The sequence below is a fragment of the Idiotropiscis lumnitzeri genome, chromosome 13 (assembly GCF_059441095.1).
Source record: "Idiotropiscis lumnitzeri isolate Australia: NSW breed Sydney's pygmy pipehorse chromosome 13, RoL_Ilum_1.0, whole genome shotgun sequence".
Classification (NCBI taxonomy): Eukaryota; Metazoa; Chordata; class Actinopteri; order Syngnathiformes; family Syngnathidae; genus Idiotropiscis; species Idiotropiscis lumnitzeri.
In genome coordinates this window covers 338,284-362,482 of record NC_142403.1, presented here as the reverse complement: position 1 = coordinate 362,482, position 24,199 = coordinate 338,284, and the positions used below count along the sequence as shown (strand labels likewise).

The following is a 24,199-nucleotide window of genomic DNA, read 5'->3' as shown; positions in this document are numbered from 1 at the left end:
ACAAAAAAGAATAGTGATGGATGGTTTAGAAAAACACATTAAAGAGCTGGAAACTAATCTTAATACAAATGATGATCCTGCACAAGAAAGAGACCTGCTCCTTCTCAGAGCTGAATATAATAAATTGTCGACTGATAGAGTAGCTAATAGTCTTTTGTGGTTGAGAAGGGCCTATTATGATCAAGGCGAGAAAGTGGGTAAGTTGTTATCTTGGCAAGTTAAAAAAAGACATACCGACAGAGCTATCAAGAGCATTACAACCTCATTGGGAAATATATCTATGGATCCATTGGAAATTAATGATACCTTTAGAGAATATTACCAATCTCTGTATAAATCTGACATGTCAAAAACACCAGAAGATCAAAATGAATTCCTGGATCAGTATCAGTTTAAAATATTACCAGAAGAATTTAAAAAAGAACTTGATAGCGATTTAGATATTGAAGAAATTTCTGAAGCCATTCAAAGTACAAAAAGTGGCAAAACTGGTGGAAATGGACTGCCCATTGAATTTTATAAAACCTTTAAAGAAAAGTTACTTACCGCTTTATTGAATATGTATAATGGCTCACTTCAAAGTGGGATACTCCCGCCCTCCTTACGCCTGGCGATTATAACACTCATTTTGAAACCGGGAAAGCCCCCAATGGAATGTTCATCTTTTAGACCAATAAGTTTCATGAACTGTGATACTAAAATATTGTGCAAACTATTGGCTAAGAGGTTGGAAAAACACATACCATATCTGGTACATCATGATCAAAATGGTTTTGTACAGAAGCGTCAGGGATTTCATAATATACGACGAGTCTTGAATATAATACATGAAAAGTACAATACTAAGGATATGGCATTGCTGTCACTAGATGCCAGACAGGCCTTTGATAGAATAGAATGGCTGTCCTGCCTTCCTTAAGTTCCCTGAACACGAAGGCAGTAAGCTCAACACCTTCCGCTCATCAAGACTCTGGACACCAGCTTGACCAGTCGACTCCAGGTTTATTGACAATTGAAAGGGTGAAACTGACAATCACAAAATACATTGTGTAATCAGCAATATGAAACAAATGGATAACTTAATTAAAAGACAATTATAGCATTTGTTATCAAATGTGAAAATAAACTGATTTTAACAGTCTAAATTTCTGCGTTTCAAATTAGAGTATATTTATTGTAAACAATAAACATCCTTGAACTTGACACACCGTTATATTTTACACGGCAAGAATCATGACACAAAATGGCCACTAGATGGCGATGTTAAACAACAAATGAACTGCAAGCAAGCAACCTAACTGCTAGACAGTATGACGCCAATTGCGCACTTTAAGCAGATCAACTCACGTCTTATAACACGCACGTTTCACTACTAAAATGAGATATAATGAAACTGCTAAACTTAAAGGAAAAGAAGAAGACATACCGACGATGCCACGGCTGCTCAAGATGTAGCAAGTTGTTTGGAATGACCCACAGAACTGGCGGAAAGAAACGAGGCAACGTTCGTACGACGGCACTACTTCCGGGATTTTTAACCATGTGACTGACTACGTTGCTCTTAAAGGCGTCAGCATACTTTACAGAACCAAATAAGTAAAGTTAGAGAGAGTAACAGACTATAAACAGGAAGTCTGAATAAGAGGAGATCGTCTGCCTAGCAGAGGCAGGACAATGGCCATATCTATTTAGTTTACTGCCAAGATATGGACTTGGTGCTAACTTTCTCAGATGGGTAAAACTGCTATATACTGGCCCGATGGCTAGTATATCATACCTGTCAACTTATACGGTTTCCCCGTATTTTATACGTTTTTTGACAATTTCTAATCACATACGGCGTATAACGACTTTTATACGGGAAACCACAAAAAAGTTAAACAAAAAAAAATCCCAATGACGTTTCAGTCCAGACCGATATCGACTCGCCATTCGGATCCAACCGGTATCGACTGACGCTTTTCGGATAAAAAATGTCTCGTCTCGTCTCGTCTCGTCTCGCTGGTCCCTGACGACGATTGGCGCAGCGAACTAGCGAAAGTTATGCTCAGCCGCGCGTTTATTTGATTGAACGGTTTTTCGTCAGATTTCTGACGATTATTTTGAGCGCATGCGTATTGTACTGCGTTTCACTTTCCGTGTTTATTTTGCAATCGTCAAAGAGAAAAGTTTTAGAAGTGTAAGCATGGAAGAAACACCTAGTAAGAAGAAAAAGTTACAAAGCAAGGGATTTGGCCGCCATCACAAGGAATGGGAGTCTCTTCAAGGAGAATATGCTGGTTGGATTCGATCGTCGCTCACAGGCCCGCAATTCTCATTCTGCGTCCCTTGCAAGAAAGATGTAAAAGTAGCTGCTAGTGGTTTTTACGACCTGAAAAGCCACTTTAAAACTGCAGGCCATGTGGACAGTGTAGCGAGGTCCAAATCACACGTCTTGATGACCAAGCATTTCGTCTCTGCCGCCAATCCAGCTGCATCCCAGAAAGCGACGAATGCAGAGATTCTGTTCTGCTACTTTCTTGCGGAGCATAACATTCCATTCACTGCTGCGGATCACTTCTCGGACTTGGTAAAATCCATGTTCCCAGATTCACAGACAGCAAAGGTAAATATTTTTTTTTATTGCTTATTCAATTTTCAAATGTTAATCTCGTTTCTGCTTGAAAGTTTTGTCCCTGGTATTAATTTCTAAATTGTAGATAAGATTAAATATCTGGAGCTTGTGGATTTAAGATAATAAAATTTGTAAACTTTGTCTGAAATAAAAAATTATTGAACTATATTTTATTTCTAATACATGGTGTGTATTTTTGCAGGAGTTTGCTTGTCGGAGGACCAAGGCTACGATGATCATCAAGGAGAGCCCGGCACCCAACTACACAGAACGCATCATCGAGCACTGCAGAATCAACCCATTTACACTGATGATCGATGAGAGCAACGACAGGACAACAAAGAAACGACTCGTTATATTGGCTCACTTCTTGGATGGTGACAACACAAAAACACGATTGCTAGATTTACCAGAGTTGAAATCTGGCACAGCAGCATCCATCTTTGACGTCATTGATGAGTTGTTCAAAGCGAAAGGAATCCCATGGAGAAACGTTGTGGGCTTTGCGAGCGACAACTGCAACACAATGCTTGGCAAGAATAATTCCGTTCTTTCGCGTATCATTGAAAAAAACGAAGCCGTCTTCAGCATTGGATGCATCTGTCACCTAGGTAATCTCTGCGTGAAAGATGGTTTGAAATCGTTGCCAGTGAATATTGATGATTTGCTCGTGGATATATTTTATTATTTCAAACACAGCTCCAAAAGAATTGAGGAGTTTCAAGCTTTCCAGGATTTTACAGAGACTGACAATGAACAAATACTCAAACACTGTCCGACACGTTGGCTCTCTCTGGGGAAAGTAGTGAAGAGAACTCTTTCCCAATTCGTAGCACTGAAGAGTTACTTTGCAAGCCACAAAGATGTCGAAAAAACAGGAAAAGTAAAGGCCATCAATGCCAGACTGCAAGATCCACTTACTCTTCTCACACTACATTTCCTCAACTTTATTCTGCCACAAATCAACCAATTTAACGTTCTCTTCCAGACAGAAGACTGTATGATCGGGGACCTTCTGCCAGAAATGGAGAGGCTGTTAGGCAAACTGCTGGTCAAATTTGTGCGTATGGAGAACGTAAAATCTGCCACCTCCTTGTGCAAAGTAGAATACAAAGACAGATCCTTGCAGCATGACGACAGCAGGATCGCAGTGGGCCTCACCACAAGAAGTCTTTTCAGCGATGAAGAAGAAAGCCAGCCAACCATCACACCAGCAACTGAGGCTGTGTTCTACAATAGTATACGGAATTTCTATGAGGCAGTAGTAACCAAAATGTTAAAGAAATTCCCATTCGAATCTAACGTCCTCAAAGATTTGGTTGTTCTGGATCAGAGGAAAAGAGATCAGCTGGACTACACCCCCATTGTCAGACTGGCCGAACGATTCAAGCCAGAACTGGACCAAGAGGAACTGAAGGACGAATGGGAAGAGTACCAGTTATTGCCTGATGCTCTCTTGCCCCAGACTTCTCAGGATCAAAGGTCAATTCCCAAAGAATTTTGGCCTAAAATCTTTGAGCTGAAAACTGGATTTGGCCAAGAGCGTTTCCCCCTCATCCGACAGCTCTACCAAGTGCTCCTGTGCCTGCCTCATAGCAATGCTGACAGTGAGCGTGTGTTCAGCAACGTCAGAAAGATTCACACCGAATATAGAAAGACAATGGGCACTGACACTCTTACAGCTCTACTCCAGGTGAAGTTAAACTGTGATGACCTATGCTTCAAAGTTAAACCATCTCAGGAGCAGATTATGTCAGCAAAATCATGCACATCGGAATATAATAAAAAACATTAAACGTTAACACTGACTCTGAAAATAAAGGTGAAATTGTTTATTTGAATACATGCTGGGCCTGGAAGTACAATGCAAGAATGTTATGCATACTGCCTTTATTATTTTCCATTACATTGTCTTTCTTGCTAAATACTTAATAGTGATAATAAAATATAATTAAAAAACGCCGCGATTGTGTTTATAAGGTTTTTTATCCATTTATAAGGGGAACTACACTGGTTTATAAGGGGAGTCACTGTCCGAGGTTGACAGGTATGGTATATTAACAAATAACATTGCTTCAAAGCCAATCACTCTAGAACGATCTACTAGACAAGGATGCCCTCTATCACCTATGTTGTTCATTCTTGCCATAGAGCCCTTTGCGATGACGGTTAGAACGCATACGAGTATAGAATGGATTAATTTAGGGGGGCAGGAACATAAAATATCATTATATGCTGATGATGTCATTCTTTTTTTAACAAACTTACACAATAGCATCCCAAGTCTTATTAGCTATATAGACATATCATACATGTCAATTCCACTGCAACTGTCAAATGCATTCTTTAATAAGATTAACAATACCGTTAGCACATTCATTTGGAGAGTAAAAAACCCCGGTTGAGATTGCGACTACTCTACCTCCCATATGAACGAGGAGGACAACGGTTTCCGAATTTAAAATGGTATTATTGGGCTGCGCAATTGCGATCTATGGTGTTTTTTTTTACAAATGAGATGAATCCATCATGGCTGTCTATCGAACAAGCCTCAGTGTCACTTCCCCTAAAGCTCTACTTATACTCAGCAAACCATAAAACCCTAACAAAGGAGACTAAAAACCTGTTTGTGAAAAACTCTATTGATATCTGGTATAAAGCACATCACCATATTAAAGACACTCCTCTAATTTCACATTTTACCCCTTTGAGGGGTAACTTAAATTTTGTGCCTGGAAGGGCAGATGGGGGTTTTAGGATATGGACAGAAAAGGGTATTGGAAGTGTGGGTGATTTATATAATAACGGTATATTGCTTACATTTGAAGAACTTGTACATAAATATCAAATTCATAAAAAGCATTTCTTTAAATATCTGCAACTCAAACATTTCATATCTGCAAAATACAAAACGATCAACATAGAACCTCCCCTTTCAAATCATTTCTGTGTATTACAACCTTTTGGTAACATGATGATGAATCCTCTATTGATAGATTACAGGCATGGAATTCTGATTTTGAGGAGGCTGTAACAGAGGAAGAATGGCACAGGGCATGCCTTAAAGCCCAGAAACAAACTGTTAATACTAGAATGAGACTATTACAGTATAAATGGCTGATGAGAACATACATCACACCTGTAAAACTGAACTCATGGTCTCCTGTTATACCAGACACCTGTATTAAATGTGTAGAAGGACGGGGCTCCCTCTTCCATTGCGTTTGGGAATGTCCGAAATTGCAAACATATTGGAGAGGAGTAGGACAGACATTGTCAACTATAGTTGGAATTAACATACCTCATGTTGTGAAACTTTTTGTGCTGGGCATCTACCCCAAAGACTTTATGGCTTGCACAAACATAACTACTTTGATTGACTTTGGATTGCTACAGGCCAGGAGACTCATTGCATTACACTGGAAAAAAACGGACGCACCTTCACTGGATCACTGGATAAAAGAACTGACAAACAATATGGCAATGGAAAAACTGACGTATGTCATGAGAGGGAGAGCAGAGGAGTTTGAGGAAATGTGGAAACCTTTACAGAATTTTGTGGGCCAATGGGGTGCTCAACCACCCACTGTGCTATAACATAGTGTGAAGCTGCCTGTTTTATTTTATTTATTTACTTTTTTGTTTATTTTCTGTTGTTGTTGTCATGTGTATAATGTGTGAAAAAGTAATAAAAATATTGTAAAAAAACAACAAACGAGCCAATCAAGTCGCTGTCAAATCATACGCCGCTTTGTCGATATAGGTTGCATGAATGCATATTCGTGAAGTTAACACAATGTCTCACATAAATGATAATAATGGCAATCTTGACCAAACTGTTGGAATTGAGGATATTAATAAAGGCAGAACGCAAAATGACATTGTTAAATGTCTCTCCATTGAAATGGAAGAATTTGATCCCAATTATTCCGACACTGATAAAATGGCAGGTGGCAAAAATAAAACACCAGAACCTGAGAAAGTGACCCCAAACCAGTCAAACATTGGAAAAAAAAAACAAAAACTAACTGAGAAGGCTCTGAAGAACAAAATCGAGGGAGTAATAAAATATACATCTGCTAACTATAGTAAATTAACATCAAAGATTAATTACATAGAGCAATTATGCAAGTAGGATATGACATTGAAATAATCACCCAATCATAAAGCAATTTCAATGAAATAACTGAAGAATTTAAAACCACTCAAAAAACAACTTATGAATTGCTCAAAGAGGAATATATTTTTTTAATTTTTTTGGAGTCTGTTGTCTAAACCTGTGATGTTTCTTGCTTGCAATAACATGAATGATAAGACAGACTACGACATTGTGGACAGCTGCCCTTTCGTCCAGTTTTCTCCTGCACCATCACCAAAAACGTATTCACATAATGTATTTGTCACAGTCAATTCAAGACATAGACGTCCGGATCCGGACTGCGGGATGGTTCGGACCGGACCCATGGCCAATCTATGATGATTTTTTTTCCAGGGCGCATTCTCAAACGTTGGCGCTGTAATTCTAGTAGCCCTGACTTCGCTCCAACACAGATTTAAGTCACTGGCAGGGCAATCACAAACTCATTTTTCTCATTAAGAGAAGTTAAAAAAATATTCAAAAGAAAAGGTGGTGTCAAAGCTCATTTTGAATGAGTTTTTCATGAGGACAGCCATTGGCTGCCAGGATGGCCTAGTGGTCTAAGGCGCCGCGTTCAGGACCCAGTCTCCCCAGGAGGCCTGGGTTCGAATCTCGAATTTCCCCATTGTGGGACTAATAATAAAGGCAATATTTATTGATTGTGTACTGAACATGTTGACCTGGTTTACTTGGATAATTAGGCTTTCCGTTTTTTTTAGGCTGATAACTCTTTGATTTAAAAAAAAAAAAGGTAAAAGATGTTAACTCAATGCTTAGCACTTGATATAGTTCTGCAGGAGATATTTTACAGTTTTTTCTGGAAGTGGTACCCTTAAATTCCTGGAGCCACATTTTCTTGAATGTGAAATAAACGCCTTATATTTGTTTGACTGGCAACGGTGTTTAATGGGAACATTGCTAAATATTTAGTATATAAGTGCGCTCTGTTGAAAATGACTAAATATTGAAACTATATAAAAATGTGAACATAGGCTAGACATTAAGGGAAGTTGGACTTTGGTTCGGACTCTTTAATTGGAAGAAATTTTAGTTGTGGACCTCTGTGACTTTTAATTGACTACCTCTGGTCTATACCATGGGCGCGTTGCATTACAAGGCGCATCGTTTGTTTTGGGGAAAATTTGGGACTTTAAAGTGCGCCTTATGGTTGCGAAAATACGGTAACAGTAAAACAATAGCTGCAAAAGGCAACAGCAGTTGAACATTGGGTGCAACAAAGTACAGAATTTCCTTCTAAACAACAACAGCATCTGAAGAAAGCTAATGGACAACAAACACAGTTGTGAAAAGGAAAGTCAGGATTCTTGTGTGTCAGTGGGAATGATGAGCCAATTGGAGCGGGATATTAAAAAGAACAAATGCAGCAGCCTCTCATCTTCAGCTAGGTGCAAGGCTGAAGTGGAGAGAGCTGCACTTTTAGTCCAGGTTGAAGGTTTCAAGAAAGCACAAGCCCTTGAACGAGAAGAAGCTACCGTATTTTCGCAGTCATAAGGCGCACTTTAAAGTCACAAAAATTCCCCTTAACAAAAAAAGCGCCCTGTCAGTCGATGCGTCCATTAAATGGACAAAGTACCACTCACGTCCATCAGCCCTTGTCATCAACGAGCTGTTGGAAGTGCATGTTAGCACACCCTGCTGGGCAAAGAGTGAGTTGTTCATGCTTACTATCGACCGTGACAAATACACTATCTGACTATAATGTTTGGGTGATGGTGTTGGAAAAAGCTGGACAAAGGGCAGCTGTCCACAATGTTTTAGTCTGTCTTATCATTTATGTTATTGCAAGCAAGAAACGTCCCAGGTTTAGACAACAGACAAAAAGTCCAAAGCATAACAGCACATCTCTTTAAACAGCCATGCAAATCTCTCTAAACAGCTATGGGATTGCGGGTCTCTGCTCCCAGAATGCATTGCTTGAATTAGCTAAGGCTGAGTGGCTTTTGTGTTATTTTCATTTTTTTTGGGTATATTGATGGCATGAGAGATACATGTTTGTGTTAATCTTATTTCTATGTTTCATTGTTTGCTTGTATGATGAGTTTTTTATTTTTTTTTTAAACCGTGACTCTAAGGAGTGTGGTAAGCAGCCAAGTCCCTCCCCTGACGTTGCTTTGTAGGCTATTGCCAATGCACCTAATATTTGCCTGAGCCATTGTCAATGTCAGCTATTGTCAATAGAGACTTGGCGTCTGCTGCAACAATGGGGTGATTGCTTATGTTATTGGGGCATAGTAGGCTGCTATCGGCTGTGTCAGTGTGGGCAGCTCTGCCAAGTTCATGCTATGCTAACAGCAGCTGTGCTATCATCATGTCAGGCGGTGCGTCCAGTATATGTTACAAAGACAGAAATAGCGCCCTCAACAGGTGTTGCGCCCTTTGACACGGCGCGTCTTTTGGGTGCGAAAATACGGTAAATTAAAGGCGAAAAGAGAAATTTTGCTTCTTGAAATGCAACTTACTGCTGCAGATGCAAAACTCAAAACCTACGAGGACATGAGTTTAAGTGTAAAGGGCAACAAATCAAGGCCAAAGAAAGAACTAGAACTCCATTATGGTCATGGTGAATGGGATATTGATGACGACAGTGTTCAGGAAACTGATGATGATGATGTATATGACAATGATGATGATGATGATTATGATGAGCAGAGTGGAAAAACAGGTGGGCAACCACAACCATTTGATTGTTTTAACGGGACCAGGCCCCAAACACCATTGCCCACACACAGCAAACCCACCAATGCCAGGCTGACCCAGAAACTAACTGATTCCAGTTCATAGCTATTAAAAATAATGCAAAAGCAAAATGAAAGAACTGAAATGCTAATTAAAGAGCAGAGACTTTCCACTTTACCTCCAAAGGAGCTCACTATTTTTAAGGGAGACCCCCTGCACTACCATACATTTATACGCACCTTTGAGAACTGCATTGAAAGCAATACGGACAATGCTCGTGATTTATTATTCTTTTTGGACCAATACACTGATGGTCAACTGAGAATACTTGTACAAAACTGCATTCATAAGCCACCAGCACAAGGATATGGAAAAGCAAAAAGACTGTTACAGAGACACTATGGAAGTGATAGTCTTGTTGCATCAGCCTACCAATGGAGGGTTTTGAACTGTCAGGTGCTTAAATCAGAGGACTGCTTGGGACTGAGGGAATATGGTTTTTTCCTGCACAGTTGCACAAATGCTGTGGCAGATATAAAGGCCCTCAATGACAAACACCACCACTCACCTACGCACCATAATTTCAAAGCTTCCCTTTAGGCTGAGGGATAAATGGAGAAGTGTACCCTTCGAGTACCAGGAACGTGCCAGAGCCAAGTTCAAACAGCTGGTAGACTTCGTTGAAAAACAAGCAAAGATGGCATGTGACCCGACATTTGGGACTATCCAAGACACTGCCATACCACAACTGAAGGACGAAAGGGCAAGTTCTTTTCCCTCCTAAAATAAAACCTGTCTCGACGGCATACAAGAGCAGCTTCACCGCCATGGCAACCGAGGAGTCGGCTCGAAGTCAATCCACAGACATAGCATCCAGAAAAGCATGTCTGTACTGTAAAAGGAACCGTGCAATTGAAGACTGCAAAGAACTGAGTAAGAAAAAGAGGGTAGAGAAAGTTGACTTCTTCAAAACTAATGGAATTTGTTTTGGCTGCATGAACAAAGGTCATATTAGCAAAGACTGCAGAAAAAGACTCACCTGCAAATTCTGCACATTGAAGCATCCTACAATGCTACACATTGAAAGGACAAAGACAGACGACAAGCAAGAGACACCAGCTGCAGGTACAGACAAGACGGCAAGAGTAGCCAGTGCTCTTGTGTCTTTACAAAAGCACATCCATATCGGGGCCGGTGACACTCAGACACTAGCCATTGTTCCTGTTAAGGTGAAAATGTCAAACAGCAATACTTGTGTACAAACATACGCCTTTCTGCATCCAGGTGGCACAGCAACGGTTTGCACAACTGCTCTGCAAAGACAACTAACTGTCAAAGGAAGGAAAACGAGAATTCTATTGAAAACCCTTGGACAAGAGAAGACGACCACTGTGGGAAAAATCTCAGGCCTTGACGTTTCCAATCTTTAAGAAAATTATTTCATAAAGCTGCCAGCAGTATACACTAGTGATGGGCTTAACAGTTCTTTTAAGTGAACTGAATAATTAGAATCAGTTCATCAAAAAGATTCATTCAAAAGAATCATTCACCGAATCCTTTTGTGAACGGGAAGTGACGACACAAATCGTTCACTCACCAAATCGTTTTGTGAACGGGAAGTGACGACACGAATCGTTCACCTACCGAATCCTTTTGTGAACGGGAAGTGATGACACAAATCGTTCACTCACCGAATCCTTCGTGAACGGGAATGGACGACCGGTTGCATTCTCTGACTGAGTTGGTGAAGGGCAGTACGTTCAGCCAAGACCCACCCCTGCCTGACAGTGGCTGTGGGTGCTGATTGGTCATTCACGAAGATTCACAAGTGAGTGACGGCTGAGTTCAAAATACCAGAGGAAACTTACTTGGATGACAACTTTTTATTCGGTCGTCTAAAGCCCATTTGACAACACGTTTGATTGTTAAATTAGGTTTATTAAACACAAATAAACTTCATCATCCAGGCACACACAGCTCAAGTCAATATCACCACCTGCTCCACATCAAATGCGTCGCTCGGTGGGAATTTGCCCCCTATCTATGCGTTGGCATTGATGTACTATAATCACGTCAGACAAATTGTCTTATTCTTGTTCGGTGATAATGCACTGGACTTCACAAAAAACAAAACAAAACAAAAACACAGAATAAAACACTCCAAAATAAGTTGTGATGTAAACTTTAAAGCCAGCATCATTATAATCATGATTATTAGAATGGTGATTAAATGTTAACAGCAATAATAATCGCAGTAGACACTATTCCTACTGTTGGAATTTAGCTTTATATCAATGTTAGAATTTAACTTTAACCCAATGTAAACTCAAATTAGTAATCTGACTCCAATTCGCGACCTTACCCAACTCTCACTCATCCAACAATATGCGCGCTCGTTCTGCAATAGAAAGGTATCAGGAAGCCGGCATTTTCACGCACAAGTGGGTTTATTCCCAATACACAGACTTTCTACATGGCACCTGGGTCTCGGGTCCCTCTCAATACAACTGTACACCTCTCTTGCCACCAGCGAATGTACTACCCGAGTTGCCCAGTAATGATTCATCCTATACAATATGCAAATGGCACAGAGACAAAGGCATCCTGGCATGATTCTATTGGCTATGTGTATCCTGCAGTTAACTTTAGCTTGCTCTTATTGGTCTTTCTTCAAGTGGTGGCTCCTCCTGCTTGTGGTTGAAGGGTCCAGTTTCTTGTCGACCCCTTCCCGCTCGAGGTGTCTGTCTGCGCCAGGCACCAACCTAAAACCTCCCAAACCTTCACATTCTTTGTTCAGCTTCACCAGCCACACACTCAGCATTACACAGAATAACAGTGACACAAGATGCAGGACATCGAATAAAACTAGCCAGGTTTAAACTCTTCCACTCCTTTACTACATAGATAAACATTTGTTATTTTGGAGGACATTACACACGGCCGTCACGTGCCCGGTGTGTTCTTTCTTTCACGCGTTACGAAGTGCAGGCTGTCAAATGAAGCGGATGACTGCATGTCTGGTTGTTAAATGTTCTGTTGTGTTGAATTAAATATGAGAATTAAAAAAACACTCAAGCACCAAACAAGTTTTGAAATAAAAGTGCAAATTAATGGTAAAAAGCATTTTGATGATTGCACCACTTAATAGTTGCAGTAGACAGAAAGGATAATATTTAAGTGCACATATGTGCTATTTAAAATGCATTGGAATAAATGTCTTCAAATGAAGATGCCCCCTATAACAACGTCATCTCCTAACTGATGCAGACCGGGGCGCCTCATCATGATCTGCGAGGGACTGTAAGGTTGTCATTTGCTCTTATTTGTTTTCATGCGCTTGCCGCTGGCTCCCGGTAGTTGGATGGACTTAGCATTGGCCGTTAGCTTGCAGAAACGGATGCCAATGAAAGCTTGCCCCCGCGAGCACGAAATGAGTGCTGTTGGTGAGTGGTTCCTTCCTTGGCGAATCGTGAATCATTCACAACAAAACAGCGTTCACTGACTGAACTGATGTACCGCATGGAGTTCTCGTTCGCGTGAATCAGAAACGGCAGCGACATGTTCACTCACTGAATTGTTGGCGAACGGGAAATTACGTCACGGATTGCTTCGTGAACGTCAATAGCGTGGCAGTATGTTCAGTAAATCACGTTTACATCTGACATTGGCTGCTGGTTGGGTGTTCGCAAACATTGACCAAAAAAAGGAAGTGATTTGTTTACTCACGTTCACTGAAAAGATTCATTCTTTTTTAACGAATCATTCGCGAACGACACAACACTAGTATTTTGTCCAAGATGATATACCTGTAACAAAGGAGCAAATTCCAACATTGGAATCACTGAAGGAATGGGATTACCTAAAGGGGGTTAAATTGACCAGTATTGATTCAAATGTTGACCTTCTGAATGGAACAAACGCTTCTCAAACCATGGAACCATGGAAGGTAATGACCAGCAAAGGCAACGGTCCATATGCTGTTCGAACTAGATTAGGATGGGTGGTTAATGGACTTCTGAATACTTGCAATGGCACAGATGATCAACCTCCAGAGATCCACAGTCATCGGATTTCAGTTGTGAATTTAGAAAAACTTTAATCACGACTTTGCAGAAAAATCATATGAAGAAAAGACAGAAATGTCCTTGGAGGACAAAAGGTTCATGGACATAATGTCCTCCTCGGTTGAAATGAATAATGGACATTACCAGATGGCGCTCCCCTTCAAGAAAACCAATATTTTTATGCCTAACAACAAAGAGCTGGCGGAATACCGTGCCCGGAGCTTAAAAGACAAGTTGCAGGAAGATTCGCATTTTCACCATGAGTATACAAAATTTCTGGAAGAAGTCATCAAGAAAAGTCATGCAGAACTTGTGTCACAGGAGCACTTGGTGCTGGAGGAGGGAAAGGTTTGGTGTCTTCCTCACCACGGTGTGCGACATCCAAAGAAGCACAAAGTGCAAGTTGTTTTTAATTGCTCAGCCCAGGTTTCACTTGATGACGAGCTGATTCCAGGAACAAATCTCACTAACACATTGTTAGGAGTACTCACTGGGTTCCGGCTGGAGCCATTTGGATTGATGGCGGACATAGAACCACCAAGTCCAACTGAGCCCAGATGACATAAATCTTCTTAGATTTTTATGGTGGCCAGGTGGCGACACCACAAAAGCCATTACAGAGTACAGGATGACTGTACATTTGTTCGGCGCGACATCCTCCACAAGCTGAAGGACTGCTGAAGACAACGAGGAGAAGTTCTCTAAGGAAGGTGTCGAAACCGTGCTGCACAATTTTTATGTGGATGACTGTTTAAAGTCTGTGTCGACTAAAGCTCAAGGTACAAATTTATGTGAGGAGTTGACCTTCCTCTGTCCACACGGAGGATTTAGATTTGCCAAATGGGTCTGTAACAGTAAGACGGTGCTGGCACACATACCAGAAGAGGAACGTGCCACAGAAGTGAAGGATTTTGATTTGGACAAAGAACGCTTACCCGTTGAACGAGCTCTTGGGGTGGGATGGAGCAATGAAAATGACTTTTTTGTGTTTCTTGTCTCCTTAAAGACAAAATAATCCACTAGAAGAGTTATCCTTTCCATTGTATCCTCAGTCTAGGATCCTATAGGGTTCCTTGCTCCATTCACATTTACTGCAAAACACATTTTGCAGGAACTATTCCAACTGAAGTGCGGATGGGATGACCCAATACCCAAAGCCTATGAGCTGAAATGGCAACACTGGCTTGACGGGTTACAGCTAATGGAGAACTATAAAGTGGAAAGGTGCATCGAGCCAAAAACATCACAGAAATTACTACGGCCCAGCTCCATGCAAGTGAAAAGGGTTATGGAGATGCTGACTGTCAGGATTGATAGAATGCTAAAAATTGAGATGCAGATCCCATTAAAAACATCAACATTATTGACGGACAGCACTTCTGTCCTGAAATATGTAAGGAATGACACGCAGAGATTCCATACATTTTTGCCAATCGCGTTGGAGTCATCAGAGAGTCAACTGTGTCGATACATCAACACTAAAGCCAAGCCCACAGACTGTGCCTCCCATGGTATGACCGCCAAGGCTTTTTTGAAGCAAAACACTTGGGCTAAAGGACCTCTGTTCATACTCCGTGCCGAAGAACACTGGCCACACGATCTCATGGACATTGGGTCAAACCCCCAAGATGACCCCAAAATCCGGGACTGGATGCCACACCCAATGTCAGAGCCGAATGCAACTAATAGGCTCATTCAAAAGGAACTCCAAAGGACAGTTGCATGGTACTTACGTTTAAAGACACTTTCACAAAGTTTGAAAATCAAAAGGAAGGAAGGAAGTATCGCTGTTCAGACAAAAGAGAAGGACCAAGCAAAGCAAAAGTTCATGATAGAACTTGAAATGAAGGCATTGAAAGATTTCATCCGAGCACAGAAGCTTGCCTTGGAAGACCTGAAGTCAGCTGGATATTGTGCAGTTTTGTCAAGCAAATAGCTATGCAGATAAAATCAAGGCCTTAAAGGATTAAGTCAGGAGCATCAAACGTCAAAGCTCAATTCTCAAGCTTGACCCACCGCTTGATGAAGGCATATTGTGAGTCGGAGGACGACTAAATAGGCTAGCAATGCCAGTAGGCATGAAGCACCCGATCCTTCTCCCTAAAGGACACCACGTGTCAAGACTCCTGATTGAACATACTCACAGGCAAGTGGGGCATAGTGGGAGGAACCACACGCTGTCAGTCTGGAGACAGAAATATTGGATCCCATGTGCCAACACTCTTTGGCGAAAGGTCATCAATGACTATATAGTATGCCGGAGGCTAAGAGGCAGTACTGGTGAGCAGAATATGGCAGACTTACCAAAGGACAGGATCACTCAGGATCTGCCACCATTTACTAATGTTGGAGTTGATTATTTTGGCCCCATTGAAATCAAGCGTGGTTGGAGCATAATGAAACGGTATGGAGTCGTCTTCACGTTTGGCCAGCCGCGCAATACACCTTGAAGTGGCCCATTTGCTTGATACAAATTCTTGTATAAATGCCAGGATGGTGAAAAAGACTTTGCTTTCCATCACAAGGCAGCAAATTCTGGATGATGAGAGCCTCGTCACCGTCATCTGTGAGGTGGAAACCATCATTAATAGTCGTCCATTGACCACCCTGTCTGATGATCCAAACGATTTACAACCGCTGACCCCTATTAAAAGTGCAGCCTCTGCTGCCACCTGGACTCTTCAAGCAAACTGATTCATATGCCAGACGACGCTGGCAACAAGTACAGTATATATGAGATTAGTTGTGGTCCAGATGGGTAAAGCAATACCTTCCACTCATGCAAGAACACCATAGATGGATCAGAAGCAGAAGAAATTTTGTTTATGGAGATGCTGTGTTGATTGCTGATGCCAACTCTCCAAGAGGATCTTGGGTTATTGCCAGAGTGGTAAATACGAACCCTGATCAAAGAGGAACTGTAAGAAGTGTGAAACGTCAGACGCCCGCCAGTATTATAGAGAGACCGATAACCAAGATCTGTCTGCTGGTTCCAGCCAGTCAGTGACACACCCTCCCGAAAGTGCGATTGGCCAAATTATTATTTATTTATATTGTACGATGCTCCAAATGTTGAATATTATTTCGCTTTTGCCCATAATAATAAGGGCCTGTATGTTGGAGCAGTTTTTTTTAGTTATGGCTTTTCAAGATGGCGGCGTGCATAGACGCAGCGGCTAACGGCTCTCCCTCCCAGTTGCTTTTTATTAGTGTTTGCTTGTTCTTACTCTAATCTCGTTGCACACTTGAGTACAATGACAATAAAGGGATTTCGGATTTCTGATTATGCAATATGGCAACACCACCACTAGGGCCATTGATGACTCGTCAGCACTCGTTGCGCCCATATATCAATAACGAATGCAGCACAGGTGGGGGAATGCTGGTCGAATACCGTTTTTCAACCGCACTTACTCAAGACACATTACTTACTATAGACAAACTTGGTGAAGATAGAAAATAATATATTATATTGATTACCGCATATCCGCGTATGTTTTTGATTTGAAGCCAGGAAGACCGTAGCCATTTATTTATTTACTTGACCTCACGGCATGACATCTGGACTGAAATGAGTAGGATTAAGACTTACCCTTGATTGTTTGACGACACATACATAACCACACATCAACATCAAGACAAATGAAGCCAAGCGAACATCATCGCAACTTCAACCCATGGTGAGCGAGTGCGCGTGAAAAACTTTCTTTCTCCAGTGTATCATTAAAACAGGCAATAACAGCTGCGACTGAAAATTTCAACAGAGTTTACTCATTTGAACAAAGTAAGATAAATTTAGCATATGAGAATAATATAATAATTAGTAAACACATCACTAGAATCCCAGTCATTACTGTGCACGGTACTTCTAGTTTCATTTGATAAATGCTACTTGTTTAATCAATGTTTAACATATTTGTAAATATGAACCTGCTAAATTTAATAATTGACATTCTGTGCCGTCAATGTTTAAAATAATGCCACTAATTGTAATACAATCCTCCATAACGCAGAAGAATTCATTTTAAAACCCTTTTCAAAAATATATTATTGTTTTTTTTTATTCAGAGCATGATTTACACCCCACCATTTTATTGTATGCACCAAGCATGTTATACATTTTTCTGTCCACATAGTGGCGTGGTCAAGCAACTGAATCATCTTGAAGCCCCTACATGTGTGTGAAGTATTTCCCTGCAGGGATTGACTGCTTCATGGGGGTTCATTTTTCCATCACTACATAAGGCACACAGAGTTAAAGGGCGCACTCTTAGGTGTGTGTGCTATTTCTGTATTTATCCACTGGGCGCACCGCACTATCGGGCGCATGCTAGCTCATGCACGCTAGCTCGTGCATTTTTACTGTGCACTTCCAGGTCCCGGAGAAATATAGGGAGACGACCAGATTTGACTTTTGGGCAAAGCAGTGATGTAATTTGCAGCATTGAGAGCAGTGAATATATACCACTATATAAGCAATAATATAAGCAGCATTATAGTAGTGAAGATAAAAATATATAACATGGCCATTGCATTTTACCGTTTGGAAAACATCCTGAATTCCAAAGTCTGACGCCAATCTGGAAACAACTGACTTCGACCAAAACAATTACAAGTTTGAGGTTCTGATGACAAACGATTGCAGTGATACATATAGAAGGATATTTCAACAACTAAGTAAAAAACGTTATACACATGTCTACTGGCCGACAACACGTCATCCGCACTCAAACATTATGATGAAATGTGTGTGGATAATGATAACCAAAGTTAGTTTTGATAAAGTTACAATCTTCATTTTTATCATCTGTTTAATCTAAATGTAATAAGCGCCAACAATTGTAGTAGAAGGCTAAAAATAACTTTGACCGCTGACAAAGCTTTGAAAAAATACATAAATAAATAAAAAGAGAGAGAAAACCTTTTCCTGCCTGACAGTGCCCCTCTTCCAGCCTCTCACAGCCTTGGGTCAATTTGTGGAGCCCAGAGTTCAAAGCAAACATGCTAAAGCAGCATTTAGTTACGCTGGATGCAAATAGACTAAGAAGTGAAATCTAGAAGTGAAGTCAGCCCCAAATGTAAAAGCTTTTGAATCTGAGTTAAAAATGTTTTTTCCCCCATACTTGTGATTAAGGTCTTTTAAAGAATGTTTGGGCTCTAAATTGTTTTAGTAATTTTAGTCAGCTACTTTTTATTCTTTTCATTGCTTTGAACTCATTGACAGCTGTGGACAAATGAATTTGTCAAGCAAAAAAGTCACGGCTACAGCCGACGATGAATTGATTTGTCTAACCATTTATTTTATTGGGATGGGTGTGACAAGGTCTGGGCCATCATCTCTGAAGTTTTCAAGGTTGGAGACCAATTTTTCCCACCAGTGGGTGGCAGCACCATGGCGGAGGACTCCTCATCCAAAATGAAAAACAATAAAGGAGAAAAAAGTTGGATGGGGTGGGGGCTAAGATGGGGGACTTTCAAGTACTAGATGATGGGTTTTCTCTACTGAAACAAATAAGATATTCCTTGTAAAACCAGATTCAATGGAGATTTCTGATTTAAAAAGATGATTTATTTTAGTCTTCTGGAATTCAATTTAACAATGAAATGTATTATTTAGACTAAAATAAATGAAGCAACTGAGTGTTACTTATGGAAGGTCATAAAAAGTTTCCCATTAGACTCAGCCAGCACCAGTGTATTATAGATGGAGCTTTATTTTGTTTTCATGTAAGGTATGTAAGACAATGAACTGTTTACTGGTACCTGCCACATATTATTTTTCAATCAAAAGAAGATAGTCACCGCTTTTCTTTCTGAACAGCTACTTCCCTCTGTGGAGTGATCATAAATTTCTGTGGAGTCGCTGGAATAAATTTCATCAGTGTCATCTGGGTGTTCAAGACGGTTTCTCTTCTTAGCGCTGCAAGGAGTAGTCAATTGATTTTGACTGTTGTTTTAAAATTAAAGTCATGAGATGATAGGTTGGCTAAAAGTTGTAAAACTTGAGAATATCACTTGTGCTTTGGGAAAAAGTTTCACATGTTCAAGGCCTTATTTAGAAGTGATCTAATAAATTAGTTTAATAGAGTCATTCGTTTAGTCTTACCAATTTGAATGACTTGGGTCTTGGTGTTTTTGGGGAGATCTCACATTTTGCAATTGTTTGTTCATCTGAGTAAACAGTGGCCTAAACAAGACCAAATTAAAACCATTTGGCAAATTGCAAAAGTAACTAAAGACAGTCTCTTTGGTCATCTACTCAATGTGTGACACATACCCAAGAATTCTTCAAGTCTTGATCCTGCAGCATTGGGTAGTATTGTACTATTCTTTGTGCCATTGCAGTAATTTCTGGTTTTGATGGGTATCTGTCTGATGCTTGATCCCTCTTGCCCTCAGAATTGCAATCATACTGGTCATGGTGTTTTGGATCAGTCTGCATCTGAGTTCCTTAGACATCTGGCAGGTGCTTTCTAAACCCATTGTAGACAACTCAAAATACCGCTGTCGGACTTGCTCAAGTTCAGTGTCGGTCTGCAGTACATATTCTGGAAACGATAACTTCACAATCTTTTCAGGTGTTGTGTACTTTGTAGATTTTAGTTTCCAAGGAGTTGATGTTTGTTTCATTGGTGAATCATTAATTGAGGAATTCCCCATGTTTGAGTCTTCATGGACAGATTGCTGCAACATAAAAGATCATGAACAATGGAAAATGTACAGATTAATTGTGCTAAAAAAAATCCAATGCAGAAAAATAATTTTAAAACATGTGACCAAGAAACTAACCTCCTCTGACACATGGCACAAACTCCATACTGCCTTTCGCCGAAAGAAGTTCTCTGGTTCTGGAAAAAGATCCTGCAAGTCTTCTCGGGACAAGGTGCTCAGCATTGCCTCGCTGATAAATCATTAATTGAGGAATTCCCCATGTTTGAGTCTTCATGGACAGATTGCTGCAACATAAAAGATCATGAACAATGGAAAATGTACAGATTAATTGTGCTAAGAAAAAAAAATCCAATGCAGAATAATAATTTTAAAACATGTGACCAAAAAACTAACCTCCTCTGACACATGGCACAAACTCCACACTGCCTTTCGCTGAAAGAAGTTCTCTGGTTCTGGAAAAAGATCCCGCAAGTCTTCTCGGGACAAGGTGCTCAGCATTGCCTCGCTGATGTTTTCAGATACATTGGAAAATACATATTAAATTAATCAGTGCCCTCAAGTATGTATAAATAACAATACAGTGAATAAAATAATCTTTAAATCAACAGCATGACTCATAAGTTCTTATTTTTCCCTAAAGTCCATTCACTAATCATTTTCCATTTTGTGTACATTCAAATGTACATTTAACATAAAAGCTAGTAGACCTATGTTCAGAGATGAGAGTAAGTCACATATGCAAGTAACAAGCAAGTCTCATGTCTGAACTTTCAAGTCTCAAGTTGCTATGGTAAGAATCAAGTAAGTCACAAGTCAGATAAAAAGCTGATCAATTACCCTAATTTCCACATAGCTATTACCCGAACATTCAATGTATCGCATTTCCACTTTAAATATTAATAATAATAAGTCTTAATTGTTATTATTATTGTGCACATTACAGCTCTCATTGTTGTGTACCTCTAATTTATTTATTTTTTAAATTGCATTTGAACACATGACATGCGTGTGACTCATCACCGAGCCGATGTTAAACACATGATAATAAGTCAACTAAGTTATGAGAATCAATTCTCCCATGTATGCTTATGTTTAAAAGTAATACATTACCTCTTAAAATAGACATGGTGACATCGTCCAATCCCTTCATGCTAATAGCAAGTTAGCCGTTTTGCTTAGCTAAGATTTACTTCCATCAAGGATGTTCCCTGAAATGTTACACAAAAAAATATAGTCATACATTTGATACAGTTAATCGGTAACGTAAACTCTAACTTACCTTGTTACTTACTTGAAGAGAAACTCATGCATTCCAATGTGTCTCACCACACGGCCTCCAACGGTTCAAATTAGCGGACGTGTGTGCCATATTGGGGTTGATTTGTCGCAAAGTGGCATGAGTGGTACGGATGGATTACGGTGATGTCGCAATTGCTGCTGCGCTTCCTTGCCTTCCAATCATCTCTTTCGAATCGTCTTCTTGTCCAAAATGATTTGGCGTTGCTTCTTGTGTTATACATTTGTGGCGCTGACTCTAAAACAGTTGTTGAGTCACATTAATACTATGCACAGTGGCGGCCCGGATTTTCGCATAGTGTGTGGGATTGATAGCAAAATCACCCAATACGAAGTATATTTAATTCAAAGACTGTTGTAATAGCTTTCTTTGATTCTTGAATACGATCGAAATGGAGAAGACATTTCACACAACCGCCCACAAGCGCCACACTCCAGCAGGTAACTTGAACACAATGTTTTGTTCTGAGGCGTACTAAAGATGTACAGCTAATATGGCGCTGATAAAATCCATGGTCATGTGGCATCATAGGATTATACCTTGATGCCCAGTCGCAGCAGAAGAATAATTCTGATATGTAGACAACTTCTCTCGTTAGCCAACTGGTGTAGTTTATTTCAGCAACACACACGAACTGCTCTTCTCCAGAGCCAAAAGCAGAGAGAGAGAAAAAAGGCTTGAACACCTGCCTAACATCGCATCGTCTGTTAGCGACAGCACCCCTTGTGGCAAATAAGCACATTACAGTAACAAGCAGTCATACAATAACACTCAACAGGCGCAATATTTGCAAAGTATGCTAATTATCTTTGAAGTAAATCAAACTGAGTTAATTGAGTTAAAATATTTAACTGAGTTAAAAAAATTTGGATTAATCACGTGAGTTAATGCTTTAATTTTGACAGCCCTACCATAAACTTAAAAAATCAGCAAACAATGAGTCAAAGCATTGCTTTTTCAAGCAGTGATCTATAAAATGTAGTTTTACGAATATTTGGAAATATCTCCTCAAGCACAACCAACTATATGAATGTAGTCCGAACATACATGAGAAACATCCTATATTTTGTAATGAAATTGAAATTGGCCCAGTATCTGAGGTGATAAATGTTGACTATGTAGAAGAAAAGAAAAAACAATTCTTAGGACTAGAGCATGTTGAACGTGTAGTTGTCTGCCCGGTGGATTTTGCAACACGGAAATAAACATACATGTGGAAAATCTTTGGTTACTTCTGTTTTCAATAATACCCCAGAGTTTGCACTTGTGAAAAACATGTTTATTGTCAATGAATCAGTGTATTGTTTTGAGTGCCAAACTTTCTCTACAATTGGTTGGAATGAACAGTATTTATCTTACAAGGTAGAGATTCCCCACCTTGCACATGCAAATATTTTTGTGAATACTGAAAACTGCGTGGATAATACACCATATTACTACGTTAACTTTAATAATGGTGTGTACCTTCCATTAAAGTATAATCTCATTGCATGTCACTCTTCACATGCATTTCATCAATTGTTGCAATAATGCATGATGCTGCGCTTTCATTTGGGACATGCTTTTGACCTGCAGTTTCAATAAAGTTGTGTTTTCTCAATTCAAGTCTGGCCTCTTTCTTGAAACAAGACCATTCACCACATAACCTACACCTTAAAAGCAGAAAAAACATCATGGCATGTCAAATAAGATAATTTAATTTGAAATAGTTCTCAAAAAAAGATAATTTCAAGGTTTTCTTACTGAACAGGACATTCAAGCTACACTGACTAGAAACAAGGGATTGCCATCTTTGTTTAACCTTGGTTATAAATCATATTGTCTAAAATTAAGCACAAAGACATCATTTCTCTAAAAACAAGACAAATGACCTCGGCAAGATTTCGAGTTGGGAGCTGTTTCTCCAACATATTGTGGATGAGACACACAAACTTTTATATCGTTCAAACTCAAAGTAAATTTTGTTTTTCCAAATGTAAAACTTGTATATGATTAGAATTGGGGTGAACAAATACACATGCATACACTCACACATGCACAAACACACGCACGGACATGCTCACGTATTGTTTGGAGTTTAACCCTCGTGCATGTTTGTCCATTTCTTGGCCTTTTTTGGGATTTTATGTTTTTACATCAACGAGAAAACATTGGGAAAAAAAACCCGATGGAGCTGAAATATCACATAGATGTAAATAAACGTCAAAAAGTATGAATTATAAAGCATTTCAGTTGGGAAATAGAGTATTTTATAAAAATAAACAGACTCAGGGCATGCGATGTCCATATTATGTCCCATTGACTCCCATGATAACTCACAAATTTTAATAGATTGTAAACCTGATGTTTTTTTATGAATTTCCCAGGTACAGATCCCTTGACAGGGGACTGAGTAATGGGTAAAAAAAATAATTTGGGGGTTTAGAGCTTTAACCCCCCTAAAACACCAGGTGACGCCAAATACTAACTAATGATTTTTCCTTGCAGAACAATGATTCGCTATGGCGCACCGTCGAACAATTTTTTTCCAAGAAAAACTGTTGTGATTGTCAGAAGAGAAGTGTGTGAATGTGTGTGAGTGTGTGTAGTGGTGCGTGCGCGCACGTGTGCGAGCGTGGCACGCAACAATTCTGATAACGCAAAATACGAGTGCTTTCCAAGCGCTTGCGTATAGAGCTGACTATGTGTGTCCGGGGGTGGGGGTGTGTGTGTGCGGG

At 40.0% G+C, this 24,199-nt stretch overlaps 2 protein-coding genes and 1 pseudogene across 13 annotated transcripts in view; 2 read left to right on the top strand and 1 right to left on the bottom strand.

The window, feature by feature from the left end:
- nlgn1 (neuroligin 1) overlaps nucleotides 1-24,199 on the top strand; it is a 342,392-nt gene that overhangs the window by 303,311 nt on the left and 14,882 nt on the right. Inside the window, exon 12 of one of the 12 annotated variants that reach the window (XM_088312257.1) lies at nucleotides 18,837-23,021. The exons of 10 other annotated variants lie outside the window; for them this stretch is intronic. In XM_088312257.1, coding sequence (XP_088168383.1) covers nucleotides 18,837-18,998 — 162 coding nt within the window. In that variant the 3' untranslated portion in view covers nucleotides 18,999-23,021. Of the gene's footprint in view, nucleotides 1-6,010; nucleotides 6,221-18,836; nucleotides 23,022-24,199 lie in introns of those variants that run through there. One more of the 12 variants, XM_088312256.1, reaches the window with a different exon arrangement.
- On the top strand, nucleotides 1,551-5,971 carry LOC148323993 (zinc finger protein 862-like). Its single transcript, XM_088312258.1, has one exon. The coding sequence runs from the start codon at nucleotides 2,847-2,849 to the stop codon at nucleotides 4,407-4,409; it is 1,563 nt and encodes a 520-aa protein (XP_088168384.1). The 5' UTR covers nucleotides 1,551-2,846; the 3' UTR covers nucleotides 4,410-5,971.
- LOC148323992 (uncharacterized) lies at nucleotides 19,298-21,318 on the bottom strand (annotated as a pseudogene).